This window comes from Haliaeetus albicilla, chromosome 19, assembly GCF_947461875.1.
Source record: "Haliaeetus albicilla chromosome 19, bHalAlb1.1, whole genome shotgun sequence".
Classification (NCBI taxonomy): Eukaryota; Metazoa; Chordata; class Aves; order Accipitriformes; family Accipitridae; genus Haliaeetus; species Haliaeetus albicilla.
The window spans coordinates 16,364,576-16,378,221 of NC_091501.1; the positions used below are offsets into that span (position 1 = coordinate 16,364,576).

The 13,646-nt window shown below is 36.9% G+C and overlaps 1 protein-coding gene across 1 annotated transcript in view; it reads right to left on the reverse strand.

Moving 5' to 3' along the window:
* The window catches only part of PLCZ1 (phospholipase C zeta 1), a 58,934-nt gene that overhangs the window by 5,075 nt on the left and 40,213 nt on the right, over positions 1–13,646 (reverse strand). The window contains exons 10-11 of the mRNA XM_069807826.1: positions 4,792–4,964; positions 1,505–1,637 (exon numbers count right to left, since the gene is read on the reverse strand). Coding sequence (XP_069663927.1) covers positions 1,505–1,637; positions 4,792–4,964 — 306 coding nt within the window. The remainder of the gene's footprint in view (positions 1–1,504; positions 1,638–4,791; positions 4,965–13,646) is intronic.

The window sequence follows — 13,646 nt, forward strand, 5'->3', positions numbered from 1 at the left end:
TGACTGCAATGGTATATAGGTCACATCTTTTGTATAGATTAAGTTAAAACTGTCAGAGGGAAGCTCTCAGAAGGAAGCTAACAGAGCGTGCTTGGGACTTCCCTACAGCATGCAGGCCAGCCCCTTCTAAGGATTTGTCATGTATTAGCTAAGTAATAATGTAAATCAAAAGCCTAAGAAAGTTGGTGTTGTCTCTCAGAAGAGCGCAAAATGGGACAACGATTGCCAGGTTAAGACCTTCTGCTCAACTTAAATTTTTCCTATAGCCATACCAGTTTCACAGTTTTGCAAAAGCTTCTCCTTTCACAGTGTTGGAAATGAGGCAGGAGCTAAATACATTAAGGTAGTAAAGCGATAACTTGACTAAAAATACAAGAAGAGGATGTGGAACAGGAGGGGGGGGGTGCTTTGTCTTGAGCAATGTTCATACAGAGAACAAAGAAATTCAGAGGCAGATTTAAAACAGCAGCCATCTACAAAAAGGAAAAAGGAAAAATGGAAGGCAGAGGCACAGAAGAAGGGAGATCACAGGGAACTTTTAGTCTGAGACATCAAGAAGATCTGTATGATAAAGGTGAGGGAATGCTCGAAGACAACTACGAAGAGTCCACACTTCACCCGTTAAGCAATTAAGGGACTAGTCCTACTAGAAACTTCATATGAAGTAAGTGAAGAAGTCACAGAAATTTCTTCAGAAAAAAATGTCTTTAAATTTACCAATTAGTGTACTGGGTTTGGCTGGGATAGGGTTAATTTTTCTCCTATCAACACCTATGGTGTTATGTTTTGGATTTGTGACCGAAACACTGTTGATAACACACCAATGTTTTAGCTGTCGCTGAGCTGAGCTCACACAGAGTCAAGGAATTATCTCTTTCTCATGCTGCAACCCCCTCCTCCCCATCCCAGCGAGGAGGCTGGGGTGCATAAGAAGTTGGGAGGAGACACAGCTGGGACCCCAACAGACCCAACGGGTACCCCAAGCCATATAACATCATGTTCAGCATAAAAAAGCTGGGGGAAAGAAGGAGGAAGGGAAGACTTTCAGAGTTACAGTGTCTGTCTTCCCAAGTACCCGTAACACATGACAAAGCCCTACTTTCCTGGAGATGGCTGAACACCTGCCTGCCAATAGGAAGCAGTGAATGCATTCTTTATTTCGCTCTGATTGCACACGCAGCTTTTGCACTACCTATTAAAGTGTCTTTATCACAACCCAAGAGTTTTCTCCCTTTTGCCCTTCCAACTTTCTCCCTTCTCCCACTGAGGGAGAGCGAGCAAGTAGCTACGTGGGGCTGAGCTGCCATCCAGGGTCCTACTAGTCTACAAAAACGGCACATAGCATGAACTTCTGCTACAGATTATGTGCCAGAAGATCCTACTCTAGAGAGAAATAATTGCAGTCTCTAAGTACATAACAACTTCTTGGGATGAAAAAATGGTACTTCCTTATAAAATATTATTGTGCTTTGTTCACAGTCAAGAGAATAAGGCTGATGCTTACCATTGCTCTTTATAACACTAGATTTTTTTTTCACTTGATCTTCTGGCACACCGTAAATTTCTATCTGCACTAAAGGGTCAGCTTTGTTAGTCTTCGACAGGTTACTGGGTGGTAACTGATGACCACTGATGAGCTGGAAAATTAAAGTTATAATGTATTGAGAAAACTGTAAGAATGAGCTTTACATAGTAGCCATAGCAGTAAAAACTAATTGTTCCATAAGAATCTACTGTAAGAAGCATACACCAGCCATGAACTGTTACAAAAATACATATTAAAACCAATGAAATTAAGAATATGGTGCTTCCCATTTAATTTAATTCTTGGCTAATTTCATATAGAATCATAGAATAGTTTGGGGTGGAAGGGACCATTAAAGGTCATCTAGTCCAACTGCACCTGCAATGAGCAGGGAAACCTTCCACTAGACTAGGTTGCTCAGAGTCCCATCCAGCCTGGCCTTGAACACTTCCAGGGATGGGGCACCTACCACCTCGCTGGGCAACCACCTGTTCCAGTGTTTCACCAGCCTCATTGTAAAAAAAAAAAACAAACAAACAACAAAACAAACAAACAAAAAAAACACAAAACCCCCCACCAAAACCACTGATATCATGTTTTAGATAATAATTTTCCGATTTAAGTTTTTATTCAATAAACAGCCATAAAAATTATAATTTTTTACCATGTAAAATAATAACGTTGGAGGAATCAGTCTCAGGATTTTTACATTTTCTGAGATCAAGCTCATGAATTTCTATTAAAGCTGTGTCCAGTGGACAAACGCTAACACCCACGATGACATCAGCATTGTGTTACAGAGTATGTATCAGCCTGCCTCACCTGTGTTCCTTCTCTTTCACAGTAGCACATAAAACCTCTGCATTTAGTAGGCTCCCTAATGTTTTTCTCCATAATTTAGTTAGCTACCTGGAAATTTTGCCTCAGACTGCCCTGTAATCTGGCACCCAGCCTATGAAAGGATTTATGAAAGTAAGTCACAAATTTGTCTGCTTTCTATCTGTATTTCAGGACACCTAGGAGAGAATAACCATCTGTACAGTAATCTGCTTTTTAGAAATCAGTGTATGGAATGTATCAAGAGAGATATACAAGCCTGCAAGCCTAGGTGAAAGATATGACTTATGATCCAGCTCTCAAGACTAAGCATCAAAACTCATGATACAGATTCTTATTCCCCTGTCAACCACAAAAAAAAAACCAAAAAAAACCCCAAAAAAACAAAACAAGAAAACCCCCACAAATTCCACCTTTTGCTTAGGTATTTTCTGTAACACCTTGCGCCAAGAAAGGTTCTAACCTGAAACATTGTAGAGCAGCGGCTTAACAAATCCTGATGCTATCCCCTTTCTTCCTAGAAAATACCTACTACCTTCATTAGAAAGCTTTGCAAGCTGCAAGCACTGATGAACTGCCCACTTAGAAGCAGGGGAGGTTCATTGACACACCCTGAATGTCATGATGAAAATTCAGCCACACCATTGGCCAAGTCCTGCTTTCCACTCTTACTCCATTGCTAGATCCAGTCTTAAGTCTCCCACAGGGTGGGAAAAGACTGAGCTCTTTCCAGCACACTATGACCCAAATCCATAAATCCAATCAATTTTTGAGACCCAAGGTGAAGCTGACATGCAGAGAGAGTAGTAAATAACATGGTAGGCTCAGAAGTTTCCGTATGAAATACCTTGAATATTTGTATTTCTGCTTCAAAGGCTATATGCTGCTTGTTAATGGGAATTGTGGCACATCAGGTTAAGAAGGACATTGAATTCAGTAAAATCGGGCCCTGTGTGATTTTTGTGTTCACTTATGTTCTTCATTCATTCATTCCCAGTCACACAGATTTGACCCCAGATGTTTTATATCTTTGCCCTCTGCTAAGTAATTTCTCCATTCATGAAGTTAGTAACTCTTCTTTAGCAGAAACTGTTTTTCCTTTGACTCGTGCTCCTGACTCTTTTTGTCTTCAACCATCATTTCCTGGGTTTTGCTGCTGACTCTATGAATGGGGCTCTCTGTGCCCTACAGTCCCTCAGCTGGTGGGATGCCATTGCTGCTTTGTATCCTGCACTACCCAGCCTGTCATCTTAGTCTATGATGTCCTCAGTCTAAAAAGCTGCCTTTCTCTTTTCCAACTTCTTCCAAACTCAGAGATTTCCTTCCCATTGTCAATGACTTTGTCTGTCTCCTGCATTACAACTGGGGATTTCTCCTCATCTTAATTAACTCCAGCTTTATACACGTAAGGGCTAAAATAACTGAAGTATATGCATGGGTGCTTGAAATCACCCAGTAATGTCTATTCATAATTGGTATGCCCACTGTTAGGACACTAAAATGTTCTTGATTATGTGTATACATTATGCAAGTATTTTATAATTGTTATTAGCTGATGTTTTATCTCCATTATTTATTTCTCTGAAAGGAACAAAATAGCAATTATAAATTAATTGTATGCTAATTAAATAGCATTTATGCAAGTAGTGTACTGTGTAATCAGAAATAGCACTTTTTCATTGGGAAAAGCTAGTTTTCTAACTAGTGAACAATTATAAAACATCTACTTGACCTCAAAAGAAGGGTTTTTCTAACCCATTATGTTTAAATGACATGTATTTCTAATATTTTTAAGAAGTAAATCAGATTTTAATTTGGGAAAAGTAGAAATAATTCAAAGGCTGATTGATTCATCCCCTTTTTTTACACTTATTTGTATAATTTTAGGATGAGAAATAGTCTTTTATGTATGCATAGGAAGATAATGAAACTTAAAAGAAGCATAAAGCTTCCTATTGTATCTTTAAACATTTCCAGTTGTCAATTACCATTATAATAGCATATGTGATATTTCTAATACTTAAAGAAAATAACACCAAAAGTACACATTCAGTTTCTGAGTTTTCAGAGTTCAGTCCCCACTATTGTAACTAAGGCCCTTTGTCAGCTACACTTGTGACACAGTGCAAGTTATATTTATATTTCTGTACACAACACCATGAAAAATCATGTACTTTTACAAACTACTGTAACTTCTGAACACCTACATATTTTTAGCAAACGTAAGTGAACTACAGATGGGAAACCACCTAAGCAGCAGCAGATACTATATGAGAGTTTTAACACATTGTTAAAAAACAATATTAAACTTCCCAACAACCAGGAATGGGGTTAAAATGAGAAACCAATAACAGATAACAAATAGGTCTGAGCTACATAACATTTGTTTCCATATTTTATGGAACAAACCAACAATTAACAAAGCTTACCCTTATTGAGAGAGACATTGGTTTACTGTATCTTCCCACATTGTGTGGGGTAAACGTTGAATTGCGATTTCTCAAGAATTCTGGTTTCAGAATGTAGCCACAACCACCATTGTCTAGGAATTTTCCATCTTGCAATTCCATTTGTACTCCTGGTGTCTGGAAGTTTAATGCCACTATAAAATTAAATAAATATTGATTTTAGTGAATTAGAGTTGATACCATTTTATAAAACAACTCTCTGACAATAATAGCAAAACCAAAAGCAAATGAGATTAAAATATGAAATATCTTTCAACTCATATATAAGATCCTGTTATTTGTCTTAAATTTAGCAGTATTCAGTAATGAATGATTCATGCACAAAAGAAGTGCACTATTTAGAACTGCACCACATTTTAAGAATTACCCTATAGGTCTTTTTTACAGTGCAATGTGTTGTGTGTTTTCCTTTTTCTTTCTAAATTAGACCTTGGAGAATATGAAATGAGAGATCTTTTTTCTCCATAAGGACTAAATTCACATACTAGTTTCTCTACAGTGGCAAGACCCTGCACCCTGAACCTGCTTACAAAGTTCTGGTGCAGAAGGCACATAGGATTGTAACTAACCTTTGTTATGGTACAGAATTCATCATAAAAGCATGTCACAAAGAAGATCAAGAAGGTTTAGTATAGAATTAGAATATTCAGTGCAAATACATATAAGTTTATAGAAGTAGAAGCAATTTTAAAAGTGTTCTTAAATTTATGTAAGCAAAATCTCTTCAAGCTTAATCCTCCAATACTGGTGTTTATTGTTAGTATGCACCTGAGAGATTTTCCTTTCCTTGGCAGCTCAAAACATTTTTGGTGTTGCTGCAGCAGCAATAATAAAATAATACACTTCTCATCAACCGGATATTGTAATTCATGAGATAAAGCCAACATTGAAATAGACCTGTTTAATGAAATTTTCCCCTATTCCGGTACATTGGAGCTTCCTGTTATATTCAAAATAGAAAATGCACAAGTCAAATCAGCGAAGTGATAACACGACATGTGTTAAATAGGAAATGATAAAAAGTCATTTACTTGATGGCTTGGTAGGAAAAAAAATGAAGACTTTAAGCAGTACAAGTGACTCCTCATAATAATTCAGGAAGAGGACCTTATTACATTTTCCTATGAGATAATACAAATGTATTAAGTGTTGACTGAACATTTGGCAGAATTCAGAAATCCTTATCTCATGTGGAAAATGCAAGAAATTTGGATCTGTTTCACTGCAAAAATTATTTGTTTCTTCACTGCTTTGATGATCCTAAAAATCTGTAGTAAATGACACAAACAGGAACATATCTGTAGAGTGAAGCAGCTGATACTACAGACCTAATGTTTGCAGTACACATGTTTTCGGTGGGATTACTTCAGAAGAGCTCTAGCCTGGTCCCATGACCTCAGTAACAATTAATGGCTGGAATACATCAAGTGCTCCCAGAATGCATCCTCTGTTTCATCTGAAAGGATCCCATCTGTGCTAGCTAAGATTGCTCTGCAACATGAACCAACGTGCAGTAAGTAGGAACAATTGGGAACCTTGCCTAAAAAAAAAAAAACCAAACAAACAAAAAAACCCCAAACCAACAACAACAAAATACAACATGCACTCCTGCTTTGGACTAAATGCTAATGTCAATGCAGGCATAGGTCCTGTGTCAATATGCAAAGGAACTTTAAGCTTATTTTACCTTTGACAATAGAAATTAAACTTCAAAATGTTCATATTGCCCATAGTGCACCATTATCTTTTTTAAAAAGGATAAGTATTCTCTTCATATAGTTTTGGCAGTGGTTCACAATTTGTTTTTTAGGACTCCACACATCATCCAGAAACAGACCCAAATGTGGTGCTATATGACCCTTGTAGCTTAATACATTCAAGCAGTGCAATGAATGCTACAGAGCTGCAGCTTGAGACCACTTGAAGCCTAGGTCCTGGGATGATCTACAGATGACTCACTATCTCTCAGTCCATAGGTAATTCCTAGGCCATACTTTTAGAATATGTGGTTTAAAAAGTGTAACTGAAATTAGGCAAATCGAACAGTCATAGCTTCAAATAGCAACTTCCACACGATGAAACAAATTACATGATTGCACCTAATGAGACTGTTGCTAAATTTGCCAGGCTTCATGGGCTAGTAAGCAGAAAAATCTGATTTAAGAACAGAAACAAGCAAAGAATACTTTACATTTTATCATATTAGGACAATTACTTTTGCAACACAAGTGAAGGGCAATGTTGTTATGGGTTGATATCTTCAAAAATCAACACTATATTTTTACTTAATTTAATTTTACCTTAGAATAAGTTAAAAAGACACTGAACAGTAGTTTTAATTTACCTACTGATTTCCCGGTATTGCAAGTTGTAATCTGGTTACAGTAAGTGAATGTGAAATTTTGTATTATATTTTCTGAGATGCATACCTCTACTACAACTGTTCGCAAGGTTCATAGCTGCTTGGGACGTCCTAGGACAATGGTTTACGGTGTACTGTTGATGCACAATTTTTCTCATTAATCAGATGCAGTTATAACCCTTACACTTCTTGAGAAATGGCAAAGTTCATAAATTAAAACCCGTGTTTTCCCTTGTCTAGCAGATTGGTCTTAGCAACATCTTTCTGCAAGGAAGGCTGAATTTCTACCCAACGTTTCATTTTAGTTCTCCTGAATTCAAGAACAGAACTGTCAATAACATGCTTTGTACTGCTGTTTTATGAAACAGTAGAAATTCAATGCATGTACGAAGAGAGCTTTAAACTGATGGTTTCTTTTGGAAAGAAGCCCAAATATGCTTACTATGAAACCATCTGAACAGTACATAATCTTAGCATATGGTTTTCATAGGAAAGTACAGGCACCTGAAGTTTAGCACTGTGTAAGTTAAACTTTCTCCTGAGTCCTTCCATTAGCATCAAAAGCATTTCAATATTGGCATCAAAATCAAAACAGCAGAGCAAAACATGGGCTTGGAGGACAACCTGAGCAAAGGAATTCCTCAGTGTGATTCCTGCATCTGAAACAGCCTTCTTGGAACTGTGAAGCAGAATATCCTTCAGATCAGAGTATTTAATACTCAAGTCTTCTTGCAAAGTACCAAAGCTGCCATGGCCATCCCTGTTGACCCTGGATGTAAACAACTTCATATAGCAAGTTAGTAAATAGCCTAGCTTCAGAAAGATTAAACAATCCATAATGCACAGAGGAATACAAAGGGTATACTTCATCCCAAAACCCCTGTATCACAAGCAGTTAACCGAATTCAGTCCTACAACTAATTGCAGAACTAACCATAATATAAGTATTCAAATACAGCACCTTCCATAAGCACTACCTTTCAAGACATAATTGATTTTTAGACTGAAAGCAAAAGCTTTTGAAAACCAAAGCGAGCACTGGGGTTCTTGGATGTCTAAGTGACTATGATTTGAAGGCAGTTGAGGAAAGCTGCATGTCTTTTGTCTGTGATGCTGCCTTTCAATTAATATTCCTATTGGGACTTTTAAATTGTCATTTTTTATTTTTTATTCTTTGCTTCCTGGTTCTATTAGCTATGTTACGACCCTAAGGTTTAATATATTTTCTGCATTTAAAAGGGAAGATTTTAAAATGGATAAGCACACATTTGTCACCAATTTTCCCTAAAATGAGTTACTTAATTGCATTTTATGCCATCTAAAATCCATCTCAAAAAGTCTAAATTTTATGCAGTCTCCAAAAATATCATATGCAAAAAGCACTCTGTGCCAATGTTCCTATCTCCGTGAGTTACTTCACTCATTTGAGTCTAAAGAGATATAATAGATCACACTTCCAACCCTTTGATCAGTCTTGTTGTCATCCTCTCAGCTCTTCCCAATTGTCTATGTTCTTAAAATGGGCCGCTCGCAATGAATGCAACGCATCTTCTGTGCCTTAGATATCCAAAATTTGAACTGAATCCCACACAGACTGGGAACTACTATGAAAACAGGACCATATCCTAATGATCTGGTGCATTTTGTCTTTGGTGATGAGCTGACCCATGTGATTGAATTTGAAGACACTGCATTAATTCCATGTTAGCACTCCCAGCTCAGTGTTGACTGTCTACCCTTTCTTCTCACATGCAGGTCACAGCTGCACCCAATCCATCACTGTCCAGATTTACAGAAATATCTTCAGAAGTCCTTATGTGACTGGGTAGTCCTCATTACTTTTTTCAAAGGGATGTAGGTGGCTTTTTAAAAATTTCATCCACAGCCTGAATAAAGGGCATGCTAATTGAGTGTGGGTTGACTCAAAATGTGGATGAAAAGGGAGGATATTCAGTCATCAGATTATGCTGAAACCAACTGAAAACATCTGAAGGAAGGATAAACCTTAACATGATGACATATTGTCACTTGTTACATACACCAGGAAACAAGCATTCATTTATCAAAAGCAGCATACACAGCAGGAGGATCTCTTATCAGTAGTAAACAAATTCTATCAAACTCAAATGTGATAATACCTTCATCATCTGAATGATAAATATAATACCAATTTCTAAGCCCTGTGCAAACATTAACTATCACAATATCCTCAACTACAAATAATATTTCCCTTTTAGTTTATTGAAAATATTATTTAATCTAATATGCAGCCTGATGGAGTTTGCATAAGAAAAATCCAATGCATACTATAGTACCTTGTAAACCCTTCTCACTAAGAGCAGATGTGAGGAAGAGAATGTGCTCTATCACCAAGTGGTCAGAACATGTAAGCTGAAAAAATGGTGGAACATGGTAGTTTTTAAACACCTTTTTCATCTGGGTCTATCTGAGAAACTAGAAAGACTTTCAGCATAATTAAGACTCTCTGCCAAATTACAGCAGCCTCCTCGGGCAGCTCTGAGCCTGAGCATTACTTGTTGTTCTAGTCCTGTCTTGACATGTCACTCTGATCCCCACTGCCATCTCTGGGTGCTTGTTAATTCAAGCTTGTGGACATACTGTCCAAAGTCGGTCTTTTACATGTCCTCAGCATCCCCTTCGCCTTGGGCTGTATGAGTTTTTTAAATCTTTATGCAGCTTTAGCCCTCTTGCCAAGCCAGTGAATAGGCAAGATCCCACCCAAACTTTACAAACAAGGAAAGGTATAGAGTGATTGGTTCCCTCACAACACACAGCAGGATTAATTTGTTCGTATAAATTTTGGCATACAAACTGTCTCTCATCTCTTTTTCTGACCAAAAAATTTGGTCAAACTGTATGTATTTTTTTTCCTCTCCTTACAGAATAGTATGGGGCTTTAGCTATTCAGACTCCAAATTTTATTAAGCTTGATTATAATTTCTGGCTTTGCTTATCACTGACGCATTTTGAAATGGATGCTCTTATTCCACAGAAACTTAATTTATGAATGACTTACAACATGAGGTATTCTGCTGTAGTAAGAGGGACTACTCTTCTGAGAACTAAGTAACGTACATAACTGTCTGACACATCATGCTCAGCATGTACAGTCTGTCCTTATTGTCTTTGGGCCAATTCAATACTGTTGCTCTAAAGACACTATCATTAGAAATGTTAAGAATTCAGTCATTCTAATGTTCAAAATTGCTGACATTGTTCCTACTTAATTACAAGTAGCTCTACCAGAAAAAAGATGTCAGGTGATTAAAAATCATCCATTGTCCAAGTATATCTGCAACTGGTTTCAATTAGGGATCCTCTCTTGTGAGGTTCTCATGGGAAAAGTACATCGAGCATTTCTGATAAACTATCAAACCTAAAATCTAAATTGATTTTTGCTATTTAATTAATGTGTCAGTCTGAAAGTTACACTTCAGTGTAAGGCTGAGCATTTTTGGTTGTCATTTCACACCTGAAACAGACACTTTTCCAAAATAATTTTTAAAATTTGTTTGCCTTGTGCTTCTTGGCAAAAGAGTGTATATTATCAGCTTCCCTCTCCTGTTTTAGTCTGTGTCTCTAACAGAGGGTTTAAAACAAAGTCAGCAAAGAGTTCAGAGACAATTGTGTCCCTGCAATTTTTTCTGTCTTTAAAATTGACTAGATTCCAGATAAATTATTTAGTATTCTATTAGTTGTCTGCATTTGTGGATTTAGTGAATATAGCTGGAAAAAATAATGATAAAATGAAATTTCTGTCTGTCTTTGCTTTTAAGTGAAATTCCAGTATCTATCACACACACCAAAAAAACCTGCCTAAAAAGAAGCAGGCTCCAGAGTAGCCCAAGAGCTTTGTCATAAACCTGGCAGTTAGAGACATTCCTGCAAGAGAAACATGAAACCTTTATTCAGAATACCTCCCAGCCCTTGGAGCCATTCCAAAGGAAAGGTGAGTGTATTTAGGTAGCTTCATGTATCAGGGTGATATTGTCCCACCTAACTTGTAGGTGTCTACACATGTGTTAGTTGTCCCACTACAGCTAGTGAGGTTCTAATCAATGAGGTTTAAGGGACAACAACCAAAAATGGGTGCATACTTTAAGTATGACATTAAACATATCCCTGGAGTCTGCAATTCTAATAGCTGTCTTATTGGGCTGGGGACTTATGGGAGCAAACAGTAAGAGGTAAAGCAGCCCATTTTGGGGGTTCCATAAACCATGCTGGTCACGTGGCCTATTACAGCTGTGGCTTTTTTTTCCAACTACATGACTTTGTTAATCATAAACACACTTTTTTTTTTTTTTGGCATCTTAGTATTATCTTTCCACAACACACTACTCAACAGTATTTAGAAAGATTTATGTCAGTTGTGCAAGATCTAGTTTTCACTTCCTAAAGATGAATTTTTAGACTGTTAAAACCATACTAGGAAGACTAATAATATAGGTATTGACCCCTGTGTCTTTTGTGCAGCTGGCCTATGATGACTAGTCCTGTCCTTGAAACCTCAACAAGAGGGAGTGGCCAATCAAGAGATACTTTTCTATGACTTCTCATTTCATTCTTCCAGGGCATTGCTTGGCTTGGGAGCTAGCTTTCCTGTCTTTCTTACAGCACGTTCCCCATGAGTCAGTTGTGGGATAAGGCCACAGCAAGCCCAAACAAAGAATGAGCTCTAGACTGGAAGGGTAGCTTTACAGAACAGCCTGGGTGTGTTTTTGCCATGAGGTGCATGACGTGTCAGATTTATCTCCTTCCTTTGAGCAGAAGAGGTGTTTTAGTTTGGGACAAAATCTGGACCCCATTTTGGAAAGATAGCTGAAGCTTTGTTTAATGGCAGGAGACTAACTGTTAGGCTTTTAGATGCAGAATGAACAAAGATGAAATGCTGTGATATACCTGTCTTTTCCATGTCATAGGCAATATTTAGAGTCAAGTCTTCTGCAAGGTTTTAAGGATCACAATGCTAGATTAAGAGTGTTCACTTAGTATCTAACTGCAGTAATGTATTCTGCAGAGCTTTGAGGTATTCTAATAACCTAACTGGACATAAAAATAAAAACATTAAAGCATGTCACTTCACAAATTTCACTAGAAATTCAAGCAACAATTCAAAGCTATAATGTAATGAATATTCTCAGTTTGTTTCAGATATCACATTAGCTGTTGAAAAAAGCCATGTTATAGAAAATGCTTGCTTTAAACTTCTGCTGTTATAAAAAAATTCCAGTAAAAATAACCAAGAGTATAAAACTATCATGATGAAAAACTAATTAAATCTATAAGTATTCCACCATCTTTTAATAGAACATCCTGTTTTTCCTTAAATTCAATTTCATTATTTCATAAATTCCTTTACTAAATTTGACACTCCATCACATATTCTAAAATGTACAGTGTTCAGTAAGACTGAGAGATTATCTAAAATTCCCATGATCAAACATAATCTGTTTATTTAGAAAAAAAGAAAAATCAGTCCTGTTGTCTCCAGTTTTGCCATTTGTCAAGCGAGAAAGGAAAACACAGTTTCACAGGAAACATACAACTGAAAATTCCAAGATAAATTAGTGATCCTATGCCCTCTTTTTCTTTATAAGGCTTTCCAAAGTGTGCCTCTTCTTTAAGTTTTCACTCACTTAGAACCCAAGCAAGGTCAGACTTGATGGTCATTTTAAGTTGCACAGGTGAGGCATACCAAGATCTAAATAAGTGGATTTCTTTTCCCTAGGTAGCTTCAGAGGTTAAAATCAGAACTAGTTAGAGAACTCTTTATCACTCATTTTTTTCATGCATTATTTTTTGTCATATTATTACACACAAGATTTAGCCACAAAACAGATGTGACAAAATTGCCAAGCTCCATTTCGATGTCACAGGCCAAAACAGAACATAAAGCAAGAAAAAAAATCCACCATACAAGTAGTGGAACCTTCACAGTAGCATACAAATTTTTATGAGTGCTCCAGAAAACATATGCTCTATATAGCCTCTTCTAAAACAAAATTCTGTACCTGCCATACCATGGTTTTCTCATGTAACTTATGACATGTTTTGTTCATTCCTGTGGTTTGTTTTGATACAGGGATAATGTTTTCTACTGCATGCAAAGGATGTATTCAAAAGGATATTTAAGCCTTTCTTTTTTTTTTTCACTGAGATTTTCTTTTGGTTTGGTTTTTTTTCTCTGTTTTTCTCAGTCAATATAATACAACTGATATCTGTTTATTTAAATAACTGTCCCGAATTTTCTTTCCCTGCATAAATCTTTACATTCCATTTTATTTACTAAATAAAAAGGAGATATGGATACGCCAAACCAGTTCTTTCTAGTGCCACACTGCAGTTGTATGCAGGAGGCATACTAATTTTCCCAGACTATAAAAAGTTATTAGGTATTTTTCTCCATAAGACCTCTTTGTTCACAAAACCT